Source organism: Mauremys reevesii, linkage group 2 (assembly GCF_016161935.1).
Source record: "Mauremys reevesii isolate NIE-2019 linkage group 2, ASM1616193v1, whole genome shotgun sequence".
In the NCBI taxonomy this organism is placed as follows: Eukaryota; Metazoa; Chordata; order Testudines; family Geoemydidae; genus Mauremys; species Mauremys reevesii.
The window spans coordinates 18,232,384-18,259,490 of record NC_052624.1 but is presented as its reverse complement, the minus strand read 5'-3'; the positions used below and the strand labels follow the sequence as shown (position 1 = coordinate 18,259,490).

The 27,107-nt window shown below is 42.5% G+C and overlaps 1 protein-coding gene across 44 annotated transcripts in view; it reads right to left on the bottom strand.

Moving 5' to 3' along the window:
- Window positions 1–27,107, bottom strand: part of DPP6 (dipeptidyl peptidase like 6) — a 714,691-nt gene that overhangs the window by 11,793 nt on the left and 675,791 nt on the right. For 43 of the 44 annotated variants that reach the window (XM_039524563.1, XM_039524587.1, XM_039524562.1 and 40 more), the window contains 5 exons: window positions 17,530–17,577; window positions 9,671–9,769; window positions 7,139–7,208; window positions 2,996–3,190; window positions 1,100–1,154 (listed from right to left, as the gene is read on the bottom strand). In XM_039524563.1, coding sequence (XP_039380497.1) covers window positions 1,100–1,154; window positions 2,996–3,190; window positions 7,139–7,208; window positions 9,671–9,769; window positions 17,530–17,577 — 467 coding nt within the window. Of the gene's footprint in view, window positions 1–1,099; window positions 1,155–2,995; window positions 3,191–4,393; window positions 4,669–7,138; window positions 7,209–9,670; window positions 9,770–17,529; window positions 17,578–27,107 lie in introns of those variants that run through there. The other variant, XM_039524599.1, reaches the window with a different exon arrangement.

Here is a 27,107-nt window from a genome sequence, read left to right as displayed (position 1 = left end):
CTGTTGGCAATTCTCACTTCCCCCAGAACCTCCTACTGTGTGCTCTTCCCAAGGAGAGGAATGATCTGGACCATGAGGACCACTTGTGTCTTCAAAATAACTGTATGTGTCTGTGTCCAGGACTGGGCCCTGTATTCGCATCTTGCTCTGTTGCAGAGTCTGTAAAACTGCAGCATCCTCTAAAAACCATCAGTCACTGGTATGGAATTTGGTTACTGCAATGCCCAATGTGCGAGCAAAGATTCTGGATGTGTCTCATCTGAAACAGACATACAGTCAGACTCAAACTGCTTACACTTAGACCCTGAACCGGCAGTCCCTGCTTGGGCAAAACTCCCATTTTTTGGGTGTAAGGTCTGAGTTTTCAAAGCTACAATGCTACATTCATTCTATATTGTCAACCTTAGTATGTTTTCCATCAGGTCTGAATGAACTGGTATCATTCCAAGAACCCATCTCCTTTCCTCACTGCCTTCAGAAATAGTGCTAATAGTAAAACTGTTATTAGCATGTCAATGGCTGCTATGAACTGGTAAGCAATCTCTGAGACAGGGATTCTATTATCCGTTCAGCATTATTCACCCACTCAAGTATCAGAGGGGTAGCCGTGTTAGTCTGGATCTGTAAAAGCAGCAAAGAATCCTGTGGCACCTTATAGACTAACAGACGTTTTGCAGCATGAGCTTTCGTGGGTGAATACTTGCATCCGACGAAGTGGGTATTCACCCACGAAAGCTCATGCTGCAAAACGTCTGTTAGTCTATAAGGTGCCACAGGATTCTTTGCTGCTTATTCACCCACTGTACCTCTATACCGATAGCAAGAATAATTTCTTCTAACAAGCTCCTTCTCATATCTGACTGCATTTTTTCCTCAGAAATAATAGATGTTTTTCTTTTTCAAGATAATTTCAAAGGAAACATTGCTAAATGGCTGATAAAATGGAAGCTCTCATCTTTAGAATCTCTAAGCAAGAAGCAGCCTGTCTCAAAAAACAAAACCACCATGACAGGTACACTCAATAAATCAAGATTAAGCACAAGTGCTTAAACACATCAGCATACAATAACAGAGGGTAGGGATCACAGGAAAATTTTACCTTCCCAAATACAGCAACTCGCATTTTATCAATATAATGTTCTTTCAACATTATCCTAAAATATGAAACAGATGAGAAATAGTTAAGGTCAAGGAGGACCGTGTTAGATACACGGAATACATGATGGCATTGTGTGGCTTGAAGATTGTATCAGCATGAGTTTAGGATGGTTGTATTACCCAAGCCACAAGCGAATTATATAGGCTAATCCAAACTCACGCTGATGGCTACTGCTTTCATGTAACTTTCTGTTTGATTTGTTCTTGCTCTTTTAACCCCTTGCCTGATTTGGAACATTCCAGGTACATCATGCAGAACACACCTTCTGTGAGCCAAAATGTACCAGGTACACCTTAATTTCCGTTAATTTTGATTGGTTCATGGAAGCACAACATCTTACCTGTAGAACCAATGGCAAAATTCTTACTTATACATGGTTCCGATGTCATTCTTAAGGTGTGACATACTTAGAACAGTAACTTGCAATGACTTGCAATGACTTCCATATAAAAAATATCTTTATATCAAAAATATCTTCACTTTACAAGTCAGAAGATGGATTTCCCCCCCCCCCCTCTGCTAGCACTGCAAAATTAATCCAGGCATGAAAAATCAAGCAGTATTCTTTCTGCGCCTTCTGGTATTTATCCCCAGTGGCACAGAATCTGAAATCAGAATGTTGCTGATGGACAGGGAAGCACAGAATCCAGCTAACTGTATCTGTATCTGTAGCGGCTCTACAGTGCTAGCAGTAGGGAATTTTTCCCCCCAGTAAAGTAAGTGGATTGGACTTGAATATAAGCAGGGGGAAGTTATTTAAACATTGTTAAATGAAGCTATTTAAATTAGCCAAAGTCTCTACCTGTGCAGCAAAAAAGTAATTATAAGCAAGTACATCACTGTAAGTTATTTGTAAGACTAAAAATGTAAGACAAAATTTTTTGTTTGTTTTTCAGAAACATTCATAGTCATCTTTAATACAGTCCCCAAAATATTAATTAAAATAATCTTTCCATCAGTCCTTAAACATCTTAATCCACCATTTTGATGCTAGATTATTAGCCTTAACAAAGGCTGTTTGTTTATTTATTATAACAAACATTAGCATCATCCATATACGTGCCCACTTCCTTAGAGACCAATTATATATTTTTATCAATCGAACTAGCTTCATAATGGCATGGAACCACCATTCCTATATATTAGGCTATTGCTGTAGTCACATGGCATGCATTACTCTGGTGCTTTTGCAACACCTCTGTGGAAGACCTCACGGGACTCCAGCAATTCCTTTTCTTAACAACTGAATGGGCCTTCAACTGAACCCAACCATTTTTTTTTTAAAGATTCCTCTTCCTCTCCCTCCCCCAAATATTTAAAAGCAGACCTTTGAACTTTTAAAAGGTAAGCCCTTTAGCTCCGTCTCTATTAATGTTAACATCAGAAATTTTGTTTTGCTTATATATGGAATCATTATTTAGCTGACATTTTACTCCCCATATTGAAATATACAGGACTGTATTTGTACTTTATTCAATTGTTTACACAACAGTATTCAAATAGGAGGAGATGCATCGCTGAGTGGTACCTAGAGAGATAAAATGATTGACTTTAACAACAGTTCTGCTCTGGTTGCAGCACCTAGGGAGGGTGCTCAGATGAACAGGGCTCCCTCTCAGGGAGACCCTGATCCTGGAAGAGAACTGTGTGAGCAGACCTTTCCCACCCCCACCCTCACAGATCCCTGTTGACTTCAGTGAGGTCCCACCGACGCAGTTCTCGTTGCAGGATCAGGGCCTTAGAGTATTTTCTAGTGTCCAGATACAGCTGAGGAGCCTTTGAGAATACATTTCAATTATAAATGCAATTCATTTCTGTAAGGACAGTGTCATTCACCGGACAGCTTCCAACTGATCCTTCTCCTCCAAAAGGGCCAATCTTCTTTTAACTTCATGTAACAACTTAGTGCCTTGGAATCCACTGCCCCGGCCATCAAACTTCATCACAATTGCATTGTGTGAGCTGACCAGCACACTTTCCCAATTCACTTCAAACTTTTCTGTTACACTCTGGCTACCAGGTGTTCCGTCACTGAAACAAAAACAGACAAACTCAATGCATCTTACTCATGCTCAACGGAACAATGTCAAGGCTGCCCAAGACTAGAGACCTTTCATGCCACATAATCTCTTTTAAAAGTGACAATAGTCTCTCCTTTTAAAGGGGAATTTGCAGACCAGCTAGCACTGATGCTACATAGGTTATAAGGTGACATCGATTTTAACGAGAAAGCCATGATATCCGTCTTCATACAGCACTGTCGCAGGGAGGTCTGGTGTGTGGAATGGTTTTGGAGGCAGGCAAGGAAGCTGCAGGAAGGGTTTCCCAGCTAGCTATTTAGATTCTTATATGGCAACCACCACCATGATATTGGAGCATTTTGTGAAACTAGGAAGCATACACATAAATAGGCCAGATCCTCAACTTGGCCAAAGTGGCGTAGCTCCACTGAGGTTAATGGAGTTATGCCATTATACATCACTTGAGGAGCTGGCCCTAACCTATATTTCTTTCTCTCTCTCTCATCCCTCCAGTGTGTAGGGACTGAACTCCTGTGGGGTTCCTGGCAGAGGTTAACTGGGAGGGCCTAGCCCGGGAGCACTGCAGAAAAGCCTGTTGAGTTGTTAGACTCTTGTCACCCATCATAAACCTCCCCTCTCCTGCAGGAGTGTTGGATAGTGGCTACAGATGTGACGGTCAGTCACTTGGTGTCACTATTTCTTAAAATAGATACAAGGGAAAGGCAAATTAAAAAACAAACTGGTGATAAAACAATTGACTTTAATAACAGTTCAGCTCTGGTTGCAGTGGGTGGGCAGGTTGATCAGCCGAACAGAGCTCCCTTTCCTGGAAATCCTGGTCCTGGAAGAGAACTGTGTAAGCAGATTTCTCCCACTCCCACCCGCAAATCGGGTCCCACCAATACAGATCTCTTTGAAGGATCAAGGCCATAGATTGCATGCTCTTTGGGGGCACTTAGTCCTAAATGATCACAAGAAACACACATGAGCACACAAACACTGCAAACAGCGCTGAGCTGAGCTTCTCAAACTCTCTGTACAGAGCAGAAATTACAATGCAGCCACAGAAATAGGGTGAGCAAGAGACAGGAGATTTTGTAGAGTTAGTTCTAAATGATTAGGGATACTAGCATTTCCACCTACTTCAGTTCTTTTTATGGGCTTCCAGAGACCAGAAAACATTTCAATTTTTTAACATGCGTATGACTTTAGTTATTTGCATTTGCTCCACAAAGGCCCAGGAGCATCCACTTTCAGAGGCAGCCTAATCAAGTGTCGTTAGCTTGATGAGTACCAATCTTCCTCAAGCACTTGTATAATGAAGTACGTTTTCGCTGAAGTAATTTTGTGATGTGGCAGCCTGTTTATTGCAGTGTTTTTGTCCTTTGTTGAAAGAAACTGCAGGATGGTGTTTTGGAATTCATTCGCAATGCATCTTTGCCTCCTTCATTCCGATATCAGACTCCTTTTTCTCGGCAAAGTGCATCCCTGCTTGAAATCAATGGGAGTTAGGTGCCTGAAAATCTTTGAGGATCTGGGCCTTAATGACTCACTGGACAAGCTGTAAAGGACAGTCCAGTTGTTGGGCTAGACGGCATTAATAGTTTGGTGCTGCTATGAGGAAGGCACCATTTGGAGGGGGGTGGCTGGTTATTCACTGCTATTTCTAGGAACACAGGGCAGAATAACTATAGGTTTAAGCTTTTGCAAAGGCTATACTAGCCCATTAAAAAGTAAACATGTCACTATTCCCCACCAGTGGCTGCCACAGTTTAACAGGAAGACACCCAGAGGTGAAAGTAAGCCGGTACCATCCGGTATGGTGTACCAACAAGAGCCAGTACACCGTGCCGGACCGCACCAGCTTCCGTGGCGGGGATTTAAAGGGGAGCCCAGAGCCCTTTAAATTCCCCCCTGCAGCTCCAGCAGCCGGGTTGGGGCCGGGATTTAAAGGGCTCGGAGCTCCCATGGCTGCAGGGAGCCCAGAGCCCTTTAAATTCCCCCCCGCAGCTCCGGCAGCCGGGCTGGGGCCGGGATTTAAAGGGCTCGGAGCTCCCATGGCTGCGGGGAGTCCAGAGCAGTTTAAATCCACCCCTGCAGTTCCGGCAGCTGCGCTGGGGCTGGGATTTAAAGGTCTCAGAGCTCCCGCAGCTGCAGGGAGCCCAGAGCCCTTTAAATCCTGGCCCCAGCCCAGCCGCCGGAGCTGCGGGGGGGGGGGGGGGGCGAGGGCGGTGTTAAAGGGCTCGGGGCTCCGCAGTGGCCAGAGCCCCGGGCCCTTTAATTTGCCCCAGAGTCCCCAGCCACCTCTGCAGCTGGGAGCCCCAGGTTGATTTAAAGGCCCTGGGGCTTCCAGCCACAGCCGGTGCCCCAGGGCCTTTGAATCTTGAGAGGCCCCACCCCTTCTGGATGCGGCCACGCCCCCTCAGGACTCCGGCAGTACCAATAAGTCCTGTAAGTTACTTTCACCCCTGAAGACAACCCATACCCGAATGTAGTATTCTAATGTGCGTGGGCTCACCCAGTCCTGCTAAGACATCCATCCCCTGCTTTACATTATTGAGGAGCCAGGGGAGGGAGGGGTGTGCAGTGGGTTTACGTTAAATAAAAATGATCCCTCGTAATAGTTGCAATATTGAGAAAAGCTGATTTCACAACTCTCTGCTAGGTTTAAAGTGAATTTTCATTAAGGCCTTGTCCATTTTTGCCCAAGGCAATTTACAGTGTTTGTAGCCGGGTTTGAGAGAGATAATAGCCAATTTGGAAGAGTGGAGTGGAGCCAGCACTGTTATTTGTGGTGGAGAGAGGACGCAAATTGTTCAGTGAAAAATCTATTTGAAGCTCTTTAAGGAAGTTCCATATTCCTGTAGCAGTCTGGAAACTCTGTAGCTTGTCCCCTGAGCTTCACCCAAAAGGGAGCAGGATGTGAATTTTTTTAAAATTGCTGTTTTTTTGTTTTGTTTGAGCAGTTTAGGGTGACCAGACAGCAAATGTGAAAAATCAGGACGGGGCTGGGGGGGTAATAGGAGCCTATATAAGAAAAAGACCCAAAAATCGGGACTGTCCCTATAAAATCGGGACATCTGGTCACCCTAGAGCAGTTCTTTCATAAGACATCTCCTTTATCATCCTGAAATAGCATGATCCCAATGGGTTTGGGTCTGCTATCACTCTAGCTTTAACTATGAAGGTCTTTAGGGTGTGTCTACACAGCCAGTCGGACCCCACGGCAGCCAGTCTCAGAGCCTAGGTCTAGACTTGGGCTCACGCTGTGCACTAAAAATAGCTACAGATGGAGCCTGAATGTCTTCCCAGCTATTTATAGGGCTGTAGCAACGTCTGTAGCCCTAGGTTCTGAGACTTGCGGCCGTGAAATCCTACTTGCTTTGTAGATGGACCCTCAGTCTAAGGGCTTGTCTACATTGGTGCTTTACAGCACTGCAACTTTCTTGCTCAGGGATGTGAAAAAACACCCCCCTGATTGCAGCAAGTTTCAGCGCTGAAAAGGACCAGTGTAGACAGTGCACCAGCGCTGGGAGCCACGTTCCCAGTGCTGGTAACTATGCCCCTCATGGACGTGGGTTTTTTTAGAGCGACGACACAAGCCACGTTAAAGCATCAGTGTAACATTGCCAAAGTAAACGAGCCCTAAAGAAGTTGGCATAGTGTGAAGGGAGTATTGTGTGTGGTTGGTACCACACACTAGGTGTAAGAGATCTCTTAAGAATGCAGTATGTTTTCCCTTAAGTCAGTGGCAATACGTAGAGTGTGTATAATTAAGCATGTGTGTAATTCTTCACAGAACAGGAGCCTTGGATTGTAAGTTCTTCAGTGCATAGATCATCTTTTATCCTCCGTTTGTATAGCACCTAGCCCACTGTGGCACTGATCTCGGTTGCTTTTAGGTGTTTACAAGTAAAAATAAGAATGACAGATTACAAATAAAAATAAGAAAACTTACACAACCAGTAGCAAAGGATAGTGTATGGTGTCCGCAAAGGTTGCTGGCTTTAAGATTTGCATTGGCAATTCTAGGCAAAAGTAACAAACAACAACAAGGATTTAATATGGGAATGTTGAGATAACTATCACAGATTTTTACAATGTTGTGGCCACTTATCAACAGAAATAAAGCAGCATTTCATAAGATCCTCTGGTAAATAAAACCCTAAAAACACAGATGTAATCAAGGATAAGATCCAGACCGTAATAGCTGAGGTGACAAGAAATCTAAACCTACAGTGAGCTATTTAGTCATGCATCACTTACACAACAGGCAATTAACATCTGGCAATAGCTATTATTTTCCCTTTAGGCAGCTGGATGAGTGACACTGCCAAGAATCACTATTTTGGGGAGGCAGAGAAAGGGAGGGTAACAATAGCTTAAGACAACAGGAATGTAAGGTACAGTTGCCAATTAAAACATGGTTGATGATGTGACAGGCAGAATTTTTCTGCTTTAGGGGCTTCAAGACAGTTAAGGGATGGACTTGCCTCTTAATCTTAAATTCCAGGGGCCTGATTTTGATCTCACTTCTTCTGGTATAATACAAATCAGGAGTAACTCCAAGTCGACAGAGTTACACTGGTATAAAAACTGTGTATGTGACATCTGAGTTAGGCCCCAGCTGGGCTATGGTAACCCCCAAAACTTCATTTTAGTACTTTGAGATGCTCTTCTTGACACCAACCGGTATATGAAAGTGCTCCCACACAAATGCTTTCTGCATTAATGAGACAGCATTTGTTTTTAAAATATTAACTATAATCCAGATTACCAAAGTCATGGCAATTAAATCAGTATTAGCAGGACTTTCAATACAATTAATATACAGATTAACCACTAGGTTTAAGTGGTTTGTTTTGCAATCATTTTCTGACACTCAGTCTAATTACTTATTCCATCTGAATGCTAATGGACTGCAGATTGGATCAATGGCCCAGGGACAGTCAGAGAGACAGCCATTTGACTTTAAATATACATAAAACATGGCACACACTGCTCCAGTTACTGGGTCGCCTTTAGGGCAGATCTTGGATACATGGTGAAGGCACATGAAAAAATACAGCCAGCTTGTATTTATTACATACAAAAAACAGGCTAGTTAAGATCAGCAGAAGATACTTTCACCAACAACTGCAGTTAATAACTTTAGGAACAGTTCTTGAGTTATTTATAGTAAATTCAAAATATAATTATGAAATGGCTCATGTGGCCTGGATAGAGTTGGATCTTAATGATAGGCTGTCACAGATGTTCTGTCTTTGCCCATAATGTTCAGGAAATGCACAGCTCTGTTTTCCTTATTTCTATGCATCAATTTCTCTTCATGATATCAATGTTCGAGGCAGAGCATTTTAGGTAATTACTGCAGTGTTCAAATAGCTTTTGGCCTCATGTTTTATAACACCACTCACTGGTCCAGATTACGCAGTAACACAGTATCTCTCATTCCTTTCTGTGTAAGTGGCATTCTATGTCGTATCTGAACGGATGTTTTCTATTACAGTACTCTGCATTTGAAGGAAATCTCCACCATGACCAATCCCATCACAGGGAAAATGTCAAGGAACATGTTTTCAGCCCTATTTCCTTAACTGCTTCCAAATTGTCAAGTATAGCCACACAAATGCCATGCAGAAATTAGGATCTGTGTGAGCCATTACATATTTTGGGATTTCAAATATGGAGTTTCCATGTAACAAAACTGACACTCTTAAAAATGTTGCAGGCGCAGTTAAGGAGGCTGGTGGAAAATATCTGAACTATTTGGCCCTAACTTTGTCTATATTATGTTTGTTTGTTTGTATCTCTGTCCCCATCCGCTTCCTTTTGTCTCACCTCTTTTGCACACAGCTGCGGAGAGAATATTTAATTAAGGAGTGGCACAAAAAAGAACTAGCTGCATTTTTCAACTGCTCCAAGTTTCATTCTTCCCTGCTGCAAATAAGATCTTCCTTTGCTTTTGTCTTTCCTTTTCTTGTACAGCTGTTTTTTCCAACCTCTATCAAATTATGTGGGTTTCATGAAAAATTTTAGATCACTGATACTGAAAATCTCTTACATGCATGTCTCCTGATTGCAGTGAATCAAGCAGTAATCACCAATTTACTGCTTTGTACTGAGAGATTGCCACAGTTGTAGCTAGTAAGCACATACAATATTCCATTTCAAACCTGTTTTAACTAATAAACCAGTAATGTTACAGCAAACACGCCCTGTAGTGAACAGGTGATCCACCTCATGTCATCTCCTAGTGTCAATTATTTTTTTTATATAAAAGCTAATTTTTATCCTTTTCTCTTTCTGTCTCCTCCATCCTCATCAACTCTTGTCTCCAGAATAACTTCCTTCTATGTAGCATTTCCCAGCTAAGTGCTTCCCAAATTGGACGATGTCACAGAGAGCCACAATAATTTTTCCTCCCACCAATCCAGTTGAGATGATTATTTCACAACAATAATAGCATAAGGCGAAAAGAGATACTTACTGTAATCATCTATCTTGATTTCCATGTACTCCACTTTAGGCATTTGCCTATCATTTACAGTCAGCTGCACATTTTCATTTACCTCCAGCTCAAAGATTTCTGAAAGAATAAGGACAAAAACCACACAAACCCTTTGGAGTTATTCACGGACAACTTAACATTTTACCCAGGCCCCTAATATTTTTAAAACAAATAGTTTCCTTCTAGACACTCTGTCCCCTCTGAAGTCTATGATGAGAGATGCACAGCTAAAATGTAGTAGTTACCTTGCAATATTTCTGAAATATGCTCCAGATCCAAAGAATTATTATGGGCTCTATTATCCCAGAGGGGAAAAAAAAAACACCTTTGCCCCAGATCAAGAGGTGGTATCAACTGGCATCCACTGGAATCAATAGAACAAAGTGGATTTACACCAGCTGAGGATCTAGCCTTCTAAGTCTAGATGCTGTAACAGTGTTTTCGCCTCAGACAAAGCAATAGAAGATTAAAGTGGAGTCGATGCATTTTAAGAGCTCACTCTGCAGTTCAAACGGAATGGGAGAAGAGGATTTTTTTGGCGCAGACGTATATTCGTTGAGATTTTCACTCTAGGGGAAGATATTCTGTTTGAGAGTTCTCCAGGCATGTGGAATCAATATGAAACAATTAAGAGTCAATGAAAGCTCTAAACAGAACATCATTCATTGTCTACCACACAGCTCTGCAAACTGCAGCAGAGTTGGTTCACATTCTAAACATCTCCCTTGGACCAGCACTATGCTCTGTATCAGCCAGCCAGCCAGCCATGCACAGAGACAACACAGACAGACAGCGCTTGTGGTATGGAGGAATCTAGTGGTGAAGGCCTAAGCCCTACATTTTCAAGTCTTTCACCAAACTTGAGTGTCCCAGTTTCTGGATTCCCAACTCAACTTGAGGGCTGAGCCCATGTGGGTCCCACTTTGATTGGATTCATGGGTGCTTGGTGCCAGGACTGGCACTATCTTTTAGGGATATCACGCAGTTGCCTAGGGTGACATCTTCCTCTCGGCTGTTCCACTGCCCCCTGCTGAGCTGTTCCCGTCTCCTGATCAGCTGGTCTCCAGGTGGCACTCCCTTCCCTTCTGCCCAGGCTGTACCTGAACGCTGAGCAGCTGAGCTGCTTCCCGCTGAGCAGCAACCTCTCTCCTGCTCTGGAGCCAAACTCTCTAGCCCTCATGGGGTGGTTCATCTCCAGCTGGCCTCTCCCTTCCAGGCAGGAGGCCACAGCTGAGCGACTTCTCTCCAAAACAGCTTAACAATGGACCTGGAGCTGCTGCTTGGCTGAAGAGCTCTGAGGGTTCTCAGCAGCAATGTGGTGCTACGTGGAGAGGAGGCCAGGAGACACAACCCAGCATGGAGCAACTGTATCTGATCATGCATGGCTTTGCTGCAGGCCAGGTTCCATTCTTAGCCTTTCTGGCAAGACTTGTTCTCTTCCCTCTCGACAGAAAAGGCCTAATTCATTCCCTTCAGCAAGTAAAGGCTGGAGAGGCCTTGCCCTTCTTCAAGACCTCTAGCATCTAACAACTCATAAGAGTCAGGCCATTGGAAACAAAGTGCCACAGCAACTCCCTGGAGCACAAGGCTGTTGGAGATTGTGTCTCCAGTTCCTTCCTCAGCCAAATCCTGATCACATTGGACAACACAACTACAGTGGCCAACCTGAATCATCAAGGCGGGACTAGAATGTTCCATTCCAGGGAAAATCCAATGTCCTCTTCCTCTGGGGTCCTTCAAAGCCCTGCATGTACCCAGCTCTCTGAATCTTCCAATGGACTGGCTGTGCCAGAAATGACTCTGTCAGAGGAGTGGTCCCTGCACCAGCAGGCCTTCAACCAAGTACTCGCCTGCCCGCTAGCCTCCTTCTGTCAATCTCTTCAAGTCCAGCTGTAACTCCCAGATTCCCAGATTCTGCACCACATGCCTGGACCCTAATATCCTGGCACAGGGTAACTTTTCTGTGTCCTGGGTGCAGGGAGCCAGTTGATACCTTCCCTCCTTTCCTTGATACAGTGGGTTCTGACAAGGATCAGTGCCTTTTGATTCTCATAGCCAGAGTCTGGCTGAGGCAGCCTTGATTCATGAACCTCATCTGTGTGTACTGAGGGCTCAGCTTCGACATACAAGGACCTTCTCCAGCAGAGGCCCATCCTTCTGACCCCATCCCTCTTGAAATCTGGACCCCACAAACACTTTGTCTTCTTTAAGCTGTGTCTCAGCCAGAAATTTTTTTCCCTATGAAATGATAATAAATATGGTCTATTTGATCTGGAAGACACTGAGTAAAATATAATGTGGAACCCCCCAACACCAATTACACATTTTATTGACTATAACTGCACTTTAATGACACTTATGCCTATGGATACTTTTCCCTCAGGCCTTCCTGAAAATATAATACTGTAGGTAGTTCATAATCATGTTCTGAATCACATTTAGTCATGCCCATCTCCAGTGAATAGAAAAGCAGGCACAGCACAAAAACATGCCGTTACCAGTTAATACATTTCACAGCTCTTTCAGCAAGTGGCTATAATGGTTCAATGACTATTCAACATGTTTCTGAAAAGCCTGGATCATCTCTATTGAATTCATAACTCCCACAAAAGCTCCAAAGCAACAGACTATTAAGTTTAGTTAAATATTAGGATTCTTGTTTAATTATGGCCCACACAACTAGCTTTATCAGCAGAAAGAGGTCTGCCACACAGGGGAGTTCAGTAAACCCATTTTATTTGTTCATATAATTGCATCCAGAGAAAGGCAGGAACAGAGCGAAGGAAATAAGAAAAGATTGGCACATCTCCTAAAGGACTTTCTTTTCTGCTTTAGGACTACAGGGAACCCTCGTCTGTGAAGTACAAATGGTCAATGCTTAATTAAATGTAAGCACTCTATAATATTCGGCGTGACTCATTGTTATCAGATTATTGCAGAATACGGAGACAGACTCCCTTTATCGAGTAATGGCCTCAAATTAATGAGTAAATTCAACTGTCATAATTGTCTCCTTTATTTAGAAGCAACAAAATGGTAGAAAATGAAGAACCAGGGAAAATGCTAATCAAATGTAGAAATCACGCATTCTAGCAAACAGGATGAGTTTTGTGCATGCCTCTATCTAATTACCTATGCAATAAATACTATACACCTATAACTTTCAATATACAGCAACATTCTCAGTGTGTTTTATGCCACTTCTGTCAAGTATTTTATTTGCTTGTTACATTCCATGATAGCTCTCACACTATACACAAAATAGTCATTTATGATCCTGTTTTCAATATCATGAGAGCACTATAAGGTATATGCTGTTATATGCAATCAGTCACATCTATAGCCATGGGAAAATCAAAATATCTACATAAAAAGAAAATGGAGAGAAAAAAAACAGCCAAAAAAAGACTCATGAACGTCCAAAAATTAACTCACTCTATGCAAAAGTCCCAAATCAGGGCCAAATCTGGACTGCGTTAGTCATGTGCTTAGCCTCATTGACAATGATAGAAACATAAAATAAGCAGATACAAAGCAGGCCATTTTCTCAGTTACTTAAAATGTAAAATAAAGAAGCTTATTCCAGAAGATTCCCCCTCTCCTAGAAGTGGTCCACCCCTTACCTCTTCTGTAAGAAACAAAACGAAAAACTGGCCTAGGCTTAACAGTGACCTAACAGTACTGTACGAGTTGCATAAAAACTACATGGTAGGCATGAGGGTGAGATCAGCAATACTATTACTCATTAATGACGAGCTCACATAGCCTCCTTGTAACTGCAGTGGCCTGCTAAAGCAGGGAAATCCCTGAGACATGAGGTAAGTTTCCAGGCAGGAAGCCCTGGGCTCAGGTTCTTTGCAGGGAGGGTCAGGAGACAGCAGGGGAGTTTTGAGACAGTACCCCAGAAAGGAAGAGTTGTGCCCAGTTTAAGAAGGGGGGGGGAGAGAAGGCTTTTTGTGTTGTTTTTAGCTTTTTTGCCAGTAAAAGCAGGCCCAAAGGAGGGGTATTACTGAACAGAGAGAAGTCTGAGTTATTTGAGAAAACAAGAGGGGAAACTGAGGCAGGCCATGTGGTGGCTCTCAGAAGGCATAGGACCCTGTTACAGTGTACAATATATCTTCCTTGGCAATCTCCCAAATGAAGCACACTATTCTACTCAGTGCTTATGGCTTAACAACAAAAGTTACAATATACATAAAATTGGACATTTCCCACTCTGATTCACCCTCTTATATTTCCGTTAAACCATATGACAGGCAAACCTTGATTTTATTTGTGTTTTTCCCCCAAACACCCATATGAATCTAAACTACATGCCTTCTCTAGTCATAACTTTACCCAGTCACAACTGCATTCTTACAGGAAGAGATTTTAAATAATGCAGATCCACATCTGTGGCTGTGCCCTGCCAGCTCTGCTTATGTACAAGACTCTTTTGGTGGGGTGTGGGGAGAAATAGTTCAATGGCACATCATCAGCAAAGCGCACTGAGAGAGCAGGAAGAATGATATCACCCACACAACATTTAAACAACAGATGGGAGCCTTGTGTTTTTCTTTACATATCATGATACTGCATCAGGCCTGATCCTGTTTTCAGTGGGAGATTTACCTGAGCAAAGAGTTCAGAATCAGGTCCATAAAGACAATGTTAGGATGTATCTACACTTTGAGCTGGAGGAGTATGATCAAGGGAACATACCCACATTAGCTCTGATCAAGCTAGTGCAGTAAAAACAGAGTGCAGCCACAGCAGAGGGAATGGTGGGAGGGGTTAGCTAGCCTCACCCACCGCTTGCATCACCCTGGCTACACTAGCTTGAGCAGAGCGAGTGCAGGTTTGTCTCCTCGAGCTGGGCATCACACCCCCAACTCAAAGTGTAGACATACCCTAAGATTGCTCACGTCTAGGCTTGTCATTTGATAACAAAACCCTCGGCTTCACCGTTTCTTCCAGGTTCCTCTCTATGCTTGGAACAACCGCCCACTTCCGTCCCACTGAACACCATTATTTACGCCAATCTGAATCTGGAGTAATGTTATTTACAGGGTGCAACACCAGAGCAGCTCCCAGCACCCAGAGTGTGCCAGTGAACCTGGCCCACAAATACAGCTGCTGCATGAGGCTGAGCACCCTCGTTTCCCATTGAAGGCTGTGGGAGCTGAATCTGTCCATGGCAAGAGAGTGGGTCAGGCCACGCTCACAAAAGAAATGATTTGGAAAGATGGAACATAAATAATTTCTTTTGTGACGTCCAGCTGTTGGATTTCTGCACCCACTCTGCCCCTGCACTCCTTGGGCCTGACCCACTCTCTTGCCATGGACAGATTCAGCTCCCACAGCCTTCAATGGGAAATGAGGGGACTCAGCCTCATGCAGCAGCTGTATTTGTGGGCCAGGTTCACTGGTACACTCTGGGTGCTGGGAGCTGCTCTGGTGTTGCACCCTGTAAATAATGTTACTCCAGATTCAGATTGGCGTAAATAATGGTAGAATCTAGCCCACTCTCACTACTACAGCCTCTGAGGCAGGCAAGCATTACTATCTCCACTTCACAGATAGGGAAACAGAGGCAAAGAGAGACTAAAACAGAAAGCCTAAGGTCACACAGCTTACCTTACTCTGCCACACCTGCACCTGCTACCCTGTCCTCCTCTGCCCTGTCACCCTCACCTCCTTCCCATTTAGTAGATCCCCTCCTAAGTAAGCACCCCAAGAAAATTCATGGAATTAACATGACATTTGCTGCCATCACATGGTTCACTCTCGTTGTGGTTTCTACCCCCACCCTATATCTGTCTTGTCTATTTAGGTCTTGTCTACACTAGTGGCAGGGTGTAGGGCGCATATAGTTACACACCGCAGTGAAAAGCAGGGTGCATCTACATTCCAGTACGTAGCTACACACCACAGTGAAAAGCAGCTGCACTCCAGGATGTAGCTAGACACCGCAGTGAAAAGCAGCTGCACTCCAGGATGTAGCTAGACACTGCAGGGAAAAGCCGGCTGCAGCTACACTCCAGGATGTAGTTACACACAGCAGGGAAGGGCTTGGGCATGTGGAAAGGCTCCAGCAGCAAGACACTACACTGCTAAAAAATAGCAAGTGTGGATGGGGAACTGCTTGAGCAAGTAAAGAGCTGCGTAGGGTGTATGTGCTACGGTTCAGGTGTGTCATGACTTGTCTAACCAGTGAGTCACTATCTACATGGCTATTTAGGGGGGGGAGTGTGCAGTGTATGTACTCTGCACACAACTGTAAATGTAGAAATAACCTTAGACAAATTGTCTCATTGCTCCTTGTACTCTGTATCTATCTGTTTTCTCTTGTCTTACACCCAGACTGTAAGCTCCTGGCGGCAGGGACTTTTTGTTGTGTGTTTGTACCATGGAGTCCTGATTCATGACTAGAGCTCCGAGGCACTACCACAAATAAAGAATAAGTTAATGGCAGAGTTGCGAACAGAATCCAGAACTCCATAGTCCAAGTCCGGGTGCTCAAATCATTAGATAATCCCCCCCCTCCTCCCCCGAACCCCCTACACACTTGGTAGGTACCCATTGTAAAGGCTTTTATCACTCCATCAATTGGTTGTTAAACATGTCTTTTCCATGATGATGTAGTATCAGATTACTGCAACTCTACAATATTAATGATGACTGGTATTTCCAATTCGTTCTTCATCAGTGAACATATACATAACATTTCTAGAAATATTTATCTGAAGGCAACTTTCAGAAATTAAGCTGCAATGGTTTGAGTGACAGCCTCGCATGCAGGAGACCTGGGTACAGTTCCTTGCTCCACTGCAGACTTTCTGTGTGACCTGGGCAAGTCACTTAGCCTCTCTGTGCCTCAGTTCCCCCTCTGTAAAATGGGGATAATGGCAGTGCCCTACCGCACAGGGATGATGTGAGGATAAATACATTAATGGTGGTGAGGTGCTCAGTAATGGAGGCCAAGTAAGTACTTAGCTACAATGTTAACCACCTACATGCCACTTGAATAAATAACGCAGGAGGAGATTCTCAAAGGCACAAATGGAAGTTAGGGTCCCAACTCCCATTGGCTTCAAGTAGGAGTTGGGCCCCAAACTGCCCTTTGTGCCTTTGAAAATCATTCCCCTTAGTAATTCTTACAACTATTCATGACTACTTGAAAGTTGACAACCAGCAGAATAACAAATCCAATAGCCATTAGATATGGTGCACCAAAACCTGGTTAGTTTGCTCATGTGGAGTAAGAACTGCCCGTGAAGCTCAGGTGTGGTTGCGCTTAGTTTTACTATGGCCGTGTGACCCCTGGAGACTACAGTTCCAGGAGGAGTTGCTCCATCTGGCTGGGAGCTACAGCTGCTCAAGCTTTGGGCCACATTCACAGTAAAGATAAGCCCTGTCTGATGCAACTTGTGGTCTCTGCAGGCTACACTTCCACAGCAGTCTGTTAGTATTGCTATATATAGTGCCTAGGGCTCCTCTCGGCAACCAGGGCTCCCTTGTTCTAGGGGCTGTACAAACCCCTACTGAAAGTCAGCCCTTTTCAGTCTAGGTTCCAAAAACCTGCAACAGGCAGATGAAACACACAGCAGGGGAGGACAAGGTAACATTAAAACGTGCACATTGTGCATCTAGAACAATGAGCTTTACTCAAGGCACACCACCTGCCTTGCAATCTGCTCGGTATAATAGACGTGAGTTTCAACCCTTCAGCTCCAGCTAAGATGTCTGTGTGGCCCACATATAGGCAAAGTCTGCGTACTCCCTGTTGAAAATAATGGAGAATGACTGTATTTTATTACGTTGCCTGACTGACTTACCAAATACAGCCCAGTACTTACTTTGTTTATCTGTCGTGTTGTGAACAGTCACAATTGGAACTCTTGGCCCTTGAAAAGAAGAGGAAAGAAAGACATTTGGTTAAAACACACACACATATATGTGTACATATAAACCTGTTTTTGAATGCCTTGAAGCTGGAGGCTCCTGAGAATTATGTGTCACGGAAGAGTAATCTAAAAAGCAAATCACCCAGGTATACATAGCAGTCTATGACTAAATGACAGCACTGTAGACTCCAAGACATGTGAGGTTTCAAGGCCCTTTCCCAATGGGACAATAAATGCAGCTCTCTCTAATCTGTAAATATTTTAATTAGCACAAACACAATTAAATCATTTGCTTTTTAATTTAGTCTAATGACACACAAACATCATTGCACAAAACATTTACATTTTATGTGCCCTGGTTAATAGTTGCTGTTACATAGATGCTGTATGTTTTTTTAAATCAAACACCAGGTAGGTTCCAATAGTACAAAAGGTCACAGGTTCACCCTAGAACTGTGGTGCATAGCTACTGTGCAATGGGATATCAGCCAGTATGTAAAGAGGATGAGTATTATTTAATATTTATATTGAGGTAGCACCAAAAGACCACAACCAGTGTCCTTAGGTGCTGTACCAACACCTGCCAGCTGCAGGGAGTGATTTTCTCAGAGAAGTTGACCGCCACTCTGCAGGACAACTGGCAGTAAAGTCTAAATCCTGCCCTTCGCTGCTGGGAGAGTCATGTGGAAAGATGTATTGAGGAGCGGCAGGGATGGGGCAGAAAGGTGGGAACCACCATACCAGTTCATACCAGCAGTCCAACAAACCCCAAATCTTGTCACTAGCAGTGTTGATGAGGAAGAAACCCCATAATGGATAAACTGTTTCTTCCTAACCCCAGAGATAGTGGCTAGCTTATGTTCCTTGTCTTCTCCCATTATTGCACCCAGGCAAAAGGAAGAGGGAACAATAACAAGGCGTGGATCACAGCAGCAAGGGGAGCTGGCCAGCCTCCCAGCCACCCTATATGCACGCTATGGTTGGCAGTACAATACACGCTAGCTTTATGGTAAGACAGTAAGGTGCTCCTGGCAGCACCTTTCATCCTGAACCTTTCTGTGGCTCTGGCTCCAGTGCCAGGTTCGTGGTCAGTACTGCTCCCTTCCCTGCAGCTGGTGCAGGCTCGAATCTTAGTGGCAGGGTTTTGCTAGAAGCAGTACGGTGTATATTTCCAATTCGAATCATGCATGCTATGTGGCTGTGCACCCTGCTGAGGTTGCAATGTTTAAATCTGGCTGTGTAGGGAAACCCAGCAGAGGGCTTGTCAGAAACCTTATCCCACCACTGTCTTTAAGGTGGCACTGGAAGGGGCTCATTTCTGCACTTCCCCTTGTGCTGACAATTTCAAATGTTAAGTGATCTGCATAGCACTGCACACTCTGAGTTGCATGGCCTGTCAGCATGTGGAAAGTGAACTGGAGATACGCTTTAACAATCCTACAGCTAAGGGCTTGATCCTGATAAGTGCTGAAACCTCTGGCATCCACCCAGCAATGCACCTAGGGATGGGATTAGTTTTAAGCACATAAGCAGTCCCACTGAAATTAACTGACCTTCAATTTGCAAGGTGATCAGCACTTTGCAGGATCAAGCCCTGAAGTACATGTCCAAGATTAAAAAACAACAACAAAAAATCCATTCAGCAGCACCATTGTTTCTTTGTTTTCCCTACATTGGAGTGTTCCAGGGGCAGCTGTGGCCAGAGGAGGCCCTTGGTAGAATGGCTCTACTGGAATTCAGCTGCCAGGAAATATCCTGGGATAGGTTGCTCGGGACCCAGAGCTGCTATGGAGACACAGGGGTCTTGTCTCCTGCAGATCACTCAGGATCCCTTTGTGCTTGGGATAGAAGTGTAGCGTGTTCCATACAGGGGGAAAACCCTGCCCACTGCTAAGGACATAATGTGGGAGAAACTCCATGAGGGAGACCTTGCAGAGTTGCCCAGCTTCTTAATCCCCTACTGTGGGGAGAGGATGGTGAGTTCCAGCCGACAGGCTAAGATTTTCAAAAGGGACTAAATTATTTTGGGTGGCCAACTTAATGCCCTTCAGAGGGGCCTGACTTTCAGATGGTGCTCAGCATCTGCCCTTGAAGAATCTTTCCCTTTTAAGGTGTCTCAATTCAGTGCCCAAAAACTTCAAGCACCCACAATCATTTCTAAACAAAAAATGATCAGGAACAGAAAACCAAACATTTTTAGTTTTTCACTGAAAAACTGGAAAATTTCTGTGGTCAGGTCTATGCTAGAAAAGATTTACCAGTATAACTATATTGGTACCGCCATGCTGGCAGACCCTCCTCGTGTAGGTGCAGCATATCCTAGCAGAAAAGAGCTTTTGCCAGTATAGCTTATACTGGTTTGGTAATCAATATAAGTTATACAGGAAAAAAGCACTTTTATGCCAGCACTTCTGCATCTACACAAGGGCTACAGCTATGTCCTTAAAAAAACCAAAAATCCTGCACCCTAACCAACATTATTCTCCCAGCAAAAGTGTAGACCTAGTCTACGAGAAATTTTGAAAAACCAAACAAAACTATTTTTTACTTTTTGTTCTGAAATTTTCATGCAAAATACTTATCGTTTTCTGATTATCACTAATTCTTCACATGCAATATAAAAATACATGGGCTATGATGTGCCATTTGACACAGAAAATACTAGATTTAATGTTCTTGAGGACTACAGCACTGTATGTATTGCAGAAAGGGACAAAATAGCACAAAAGTGTTGTATTTCTTTTCTTCATAGAGAACACAAGGAATTAATCAAATTAAGTGGATCAGATTCTGATGTCAATAACACTGGTGTAAATGAGATCAGGATCTGATATAGAGAAAACATACTGTTGCCAAATTTATATCATTCTTCATTTCAGACAGGTTTGCCATTTGTGCAGCACTGATATGAATGAAAGCAGAGTAGGTTTATTCATTGTACAGTTTGACTGATATGGCTGGTCTGATTTTCAGTCCCTGTTAACAGTGAATTTGCTTCATTAACTAAGTGATTCCTTCATTCTTTGTTTGCTAAATGGTTTCAGAATGAAACTGAATCATCACAGAGCATGGAGAGAGACTAGTCATTTTGTTTTGTAGGTAGTAAGCTGAACAGAAAGTCAATTTCAAACACAGTGCTAAATATTACTGAAAAGGGTGGTGCAGCTTTTCAGCTACTGATATACAATGACATACTAAACATATTGATTTATAAAGCTTCTCCCTCAATCACTGAACCAAGGCTTTAGAGTGAAAATAAGGTAAACTACTATTCAAGTGGGGCCTGATCAAGTTTCCATTGAGGACAATGGGAGTCTTTCAATTCGCTTCAGTGGAAGCTGGCTCAGTCTCTTACTAATAAAGATATCCCTTCTACAAAGGAGAGAATGCAAGTGAGAAACATGATGTATATTCTGATTTCTCTTTCTGTACCTCTTTGTGCTAGCATTGGCAATACTGTGGGAAGTCAATAAATAAACAGAAACAATCTAGTTATGTAGTTTAACAACAATACAGATATTATGTATTATTTTATTCGGGTGTTCTCTCACTCTGCTGCCCTCCTCCCAAACAAATTTTATAAAGCTAAGCAAAGCGCCCACCCAGGCTCTCATTTTACGGTAATATCAAATAAAGGTATTTGAAATAAATATATCCACAACCCTAAAGAATTAGAGTTATTAATTTTTTTCTTTACGAGCGGAAAAATTGTAGACATAGCATATTGAATAGAGTCATTCAGTTAATTTGAGAGTTTATTCCTGGCAATTTAGTGAAGTATTCCTGATAATTACATATGTTAGTTATGGCCAAGGTGTAAGTCTTCAAGGACAAAAAGTCGATAATTTTAGACACAAAGTAAATAATGTTGTTCAGTGTTGACTTCTAAACTAAGTTGAACAAACCAGTTTAGAGATTAGCCTAGTTAAAAATGTGGACATTTGTTAAACGTCACTGTTTTTTACCACACACAATGTGCTAAGTGGCTAATGTCTATCGTTGCGGAGTTGAATTCTGGAAATTATATAGTGTATGTTCATTAGCCGACTTCCCATACTTCAATTTTAAACCTATAATGATGTGACAGTTACAATACACACACCATCTGGCAAATGCCATCCGCTGTCATTTACAGATCTAATAGCAAAATCTAATTTGTTCGATGAAATATTCAGAGATGACAGAAACAGAGCGAGGGCACAGTTTGCACAGTACTTTCTCTCTCTCTCTCTCTCTCTCTCTGGAGCCCTTTCAAATGGAAGTTTGATTGGGACTCCCGAGTCCTGACATAGTCCACTTATTTATTAATTTTTTAAAAATAAGTATCGATGTATGGGCATGTTCCCCCCTTCTCCCTGCTATACCAGGGCCTGGTTCTGCTTTCAGTTAGGCCCTGAATCAGCAAAGCACTTAAGTATATGTCTAAATCCCAATAAGATTTAAGCATATGCTTAAAGTAAGCACTTCTTAAAGTATTTTGCCAAACAGAGATGGCCTTTGGCATGTGCTTAAAGTTAAGCAGGTACTTTAGTGCTTCACTGCATGAGAGCCTAGCACCTGTGACAGTCCGATCCTGAGAGGTACTGAGCCCTTTAGTACCCACCCATTGTCTTCAGAGTGAGTTGAAAGCACTCAGCACTTCACAGGATCGAGTCCAAAATCAAGAGTAGCAAATTCATGTAAATCAATGGAATTCCATCCGGGTAAAAGCAGTGTAAAGAAGATCAGAATTAAGCCAAAATAGCCCGAGACTATATCAAACTTCTTATTGTGGGCCAGAATGGAGCCGCCCACTCTCTGCATAGCCCATGAAAAGCCAAACACCATTGCAGGCAGTAGGAAATTGCAGGGATTGGGAGTGCCCGGTGACTGAAAGGGGGTGAGAAAGATGCAATTATCAATCTGCAGAGTGTGCTTCCCCACCAGTATCAAAAGGAAGCCAATATTCATAGATTCATAGATTCTAGGACTGGAAGGGACCTCGAGAGGTCATCGAGTCCAGTTCCCTGTCCTCATGGCAGGACCAAATACTGTCTAGACCATCCCGGATAGACATTTATCTAACTACTCTTAAATATCTCCAGAGATGGAGATTCCACAACCTCCCTAGGCAATTTATTCCAGTGTTTAACCACCCCGACGGTTAGGAACTTTTTCCTAATGTCCAACCTAAACCTCCCTTGCTGCAGTTTAAGCCCATTGCTTCTTGTTCTATCCTTAGAGGCTAAGGTGAACAAGTTTTCTCCCTCCTCCTGATGACACCCTTTTAGTGTCATGGGTTTGTCGTATAAACAGTCTGTTTCTCCTCTGAGTGGCTCCAGTTTTACATCAATGTAACCCCACTGACGCCAGAGTCATTGACATCTCAATTCCTGATTTACATTTAGCGTAGGTGAGAGGGGAATCAGGCCTGAAGATTTCCACTGGGGAACATACACATGAAATGTAATATGCCGGGTGTTCCTAGATGGTACTGTAGTTAATGATCCTGTATCAATCCACAGGATTTCAATTAATAAAGCTAATAATTTGGCTCTCTCACATAGCCTTTCATGCAAACGCAATCACAGTCATTATCCATGCTGGAAGTAACATTAAGCCACGTCACCATAATGACAAGGGCAAATTAATCAGAGAGCAGTTTTAAACCAAACGAAAGGAAGGACTTCTTTACAGAACGCAGAATCAACCCGTGGAACTCGTTGTCAGGGGATGTTGTGAAGGTGAAAAGTATAACAAGGTTCAAAAAAGACTTGGATATGTTCATGGAGGATAGGTCCATCAATGGCCATTAGCTAGGATGGTCAAGGATGCAACTCCATGCTCCAGATATCCCTAAACTGCTGAATGCCAGAAGCTGGGACTGGACGACAGGGGATGGATCACTCGAATTTGGCCAGTTCTGTCCATTCCCCCTGTAGCATCTGGGCCACTGTCAGAAGGCAGGATACTGGGCTAGAAGGACCATTGGTCTGACCCAGTATTGATGTACTTATGTTATAAATTTAGCATGAATACAGTACTGGCAATTCTCTGAAAATATGTATCAACAGAATAACTGAGTAATTTGACAAGAAAAAGATCAGTGGTCATGGCACATCATTTCTTAAACATCTTTTATCATTATTTTCAATGGGAAATTCAGCTTAAAAACAGACAGCAAGAGACAATCCTAGGTGTTTAGGTGGCAAAGAATAAATTGCTAAATTAAAAACTGAAAACTCACATTCTATCACTTGACAGCTCCATGAGCAAAACGTTTGTCATGCGTTCATACAGAAAACTTGTGAGAGAGTTCTGAAAATGTTTGTGATTCTTCCATGCTCTGAGCAGCATGGAAAAAACGTGACAATTAAAAATTAAAATTAAACAGCAACCACAAAAAAGATACAAAATTGCAAAAGGAAAATAATCAAGAATATATATATATATTAAAAAGTAAGAGATGCTGCTTGTCCTATTCTTTTCATCTGTAGTCTCTCAGAGGCTTCAGTGTGGCAGATAATTTCAGACCAGAAGCTAAATTCACAGTGTGTAAACAATGAAAATTCAAATTGTCTCTGCCAGCACCACCAGCATATCTCTTAAGCGCTGATGAATGATTTAAAAGAGCAGCTGCAAACAATGTGAACCGAGAGGGTCTGGCTCTGCAGAAGTGAGATAATTGGCATCCGCCATCTCCGCGTATAGATTCCAGATCTCTTTATTTGCTAATTCATGAATTATTTATACATAATGCATAAAGTTCATACATCGGGTGATATTATCATACTAATAAATAAAGGCATGGGGAGTCTTCTGAGCCACTGCTTATAATTAAAATCTTTGTCCCATCCAGAGTATTGCTTAGTCACTGCCACAGACAAATTTTCCTGATGTTTTGTTGTGCAACCTTGTTATCACAAACATCAAACTGAGATTTATGCTGCTATTCACCCTCTCCCAAGACATGTCATTTTTTAATCTTTACTTCCTTATATGTGTCTAGTCTGGAAAAATAATCATCACTCCTGTCTTGTTTTTGTGTAACATACAGAGAGGCGTTCGTACAACATTGATGGTGCTGCAGGCTCCTGTACTACTATATGGAGATATTGTGCTTACGTGCCTGAAGTACAGACACACCTACCTGTCCTGATGAAGAAGAGTCTGGAGGGCAACTGAGTGAGGAAAAATTAAACAAGTATTGGCCCTGGATCCTGTAAGCACTCAGTAATGTTACATCTATGAATATCCGCGTTAAGCTCACTGAGCGATTACTGACGTGAATAAGCATTTGTGGGATCAGGGCAGTTTGAAAAAAATCAAGGTTTTTTGGAAAATAAGCCAGTTTCAAAGATAACCTGTGAAATTTTGTGAGGAGACAGTTTTGCTGCAGGAAAATGGCTGGGCAGGTGCTTGTGATGATATTAGTGCCCTCAGGAGCAACTTGGATGGCTCTTTCTCCTCTCCAGCCACACACTGATCTGAGATCTCTTGCCTATCAAGTGACCTGTGGCCACGGTTTTAAAATTGGTCGGTGGCTGTAAAGGAGGAATGTGAATAATCTGCAGCTCAGACCCATCTGGCATGGTGCAGAGGGCACAGAGCTACACTTCCACCATTACTGAGGCCTCAGATGTGTAAATATTAGAGAGGGGGAGTGAGCTGTGTCATTCACAGCTGGATCCTAAAAACCCTTCTCCCCAAAATAAAATAAAACATTTGGATCCAGTATTGTGGTTCCAACCCAGGCTTGGGAGCTGGGCCTGAGCTGTGAAGTTCAGACTGTGATCCAAACTTTCCCCAAGTTCAGAATCAGACATGATCTGCTTTGGGTCCTTTATCAAGTTAGGTTTGTGCAAGGAGTTTTAAACCAAGCTTTCCCCAAGCTCAGGAGTCAGTTTGGAGCACAGGTTACCATTTGGGTGTATTTCTCACATATACTGGAGTTTGTTATAGCATTCAATAGGCTAATATTAAGAAAAATACCATTTGCAATGGAACATTTCTCACAGGTACATGCCTGGGTATATAATGTACAATCAAGTTCATGAGGGGGAAAGGGTGTTTCCTCGTGATCATATCATACAGGAGATATTCTTTTTTCAAAGCACGTATGTAACTTAGTAGCACTAATGAAACAAATGCAGGTGCAAAGGAGAGAGATATACCCCTAAATGTACAGTTGCATGCGCACTTGCCTCTATTTAGCTTGCCAGATTCTTGCAATTAACTAGCATAGCTGATTTAAAGAACCATCTTAAGTTATTCTCTTCCATAAGAAAATTTCTCCTACAACAAAATAATCGCTTCCTAGCTAGTTATCCAATGCTGGATATCATTCTTACTTGAAAAGTTATAAACCTTGCTTTTCAGGTTTATATCTTAATCTATTTTTCCTCAGATGGATTCCCGGGATTTAATATGTCCTTGACTGCATTAATAAGGTGCTAAACGTGTATCTCGCAACCAGAAATAAAGCCAACAATAAACCTAATAGGTGAGCCAGGTGAATGAAGCAGTTTTCCTTAGAGCAAGCTTTAGTAACATATGTACTGTACACTCAAGAACAATGAGCTCATCCCAGGTCGCTCATATAGCTGAAAATAATTTTCAGAGTGCAGGATGCCACTACCTGTTTTGTGAAGATTCATTATTTGAAGCATCATGGGGATCCTGTTGTTATGGTCATTTATGTCCCTGGAGTGGAGTTTAAATATATAAAAACAGTACAGCGCAACCAAGCAATGAGGATTCCTGGCTATAAACAAACAATGTTTGGGCGCTTTGAGGTAGCTCATATTTACAAAGCAAAACTAAAGAACAAAACAGGATCAAACTATGTAAAATGAGTAACTGCACCATTTTCAGAATGGAGTGATTTTCAGAACCTGGGAGTGATGGGATTTTCATTTCTCATCCCATAAATGCTCTGGTTTTATTACACTGGAAACTATATGGAGCTATTTGTGTTCATTCTTTCTTTTTTTATTAAACACTCCTATGCATCATTTCCTATTCACTTTTTATCCCTGACAGAGAGCAATTAAGGGTAATTTACGCAAAATTAATGATGCATACATAATACTACAATGAAATATTTTATAACAGATAAATGAAAACCTGATCAAAGGAAGCGGAAATGTAATTTGAACATCCACAAAAGTGACAATTTTAATTAAGTTCAGACTACTTTATTAACTATGTTGTAAATGACTGACAAAACCAAACAAGCTAATACTATCCATTTTTTTTTTCCTGGAGGAAAAGCTCCTAGGAGGGCTTCTGCTTGTGTGAAAGAGACTTTCATATCAGCCTTATATTTTGAAGCAATGCTACACTGAAAGAGAAGGAGGGCACACTGCTTATTTCCTTCACCCAAAGGAGTTTTGACACAGAGCCATACACAAAGGAGCTTGGAGACACGAAGCCATCCTTAACGGTTAAGGATACAGGTCCTTTGGAACTAGGGACAAGTGAATGCAAATGTGAATCATGCAGTAATTATAATATAAATGGGACCCAGAGATTAAGTCCGTGCAAGCTTT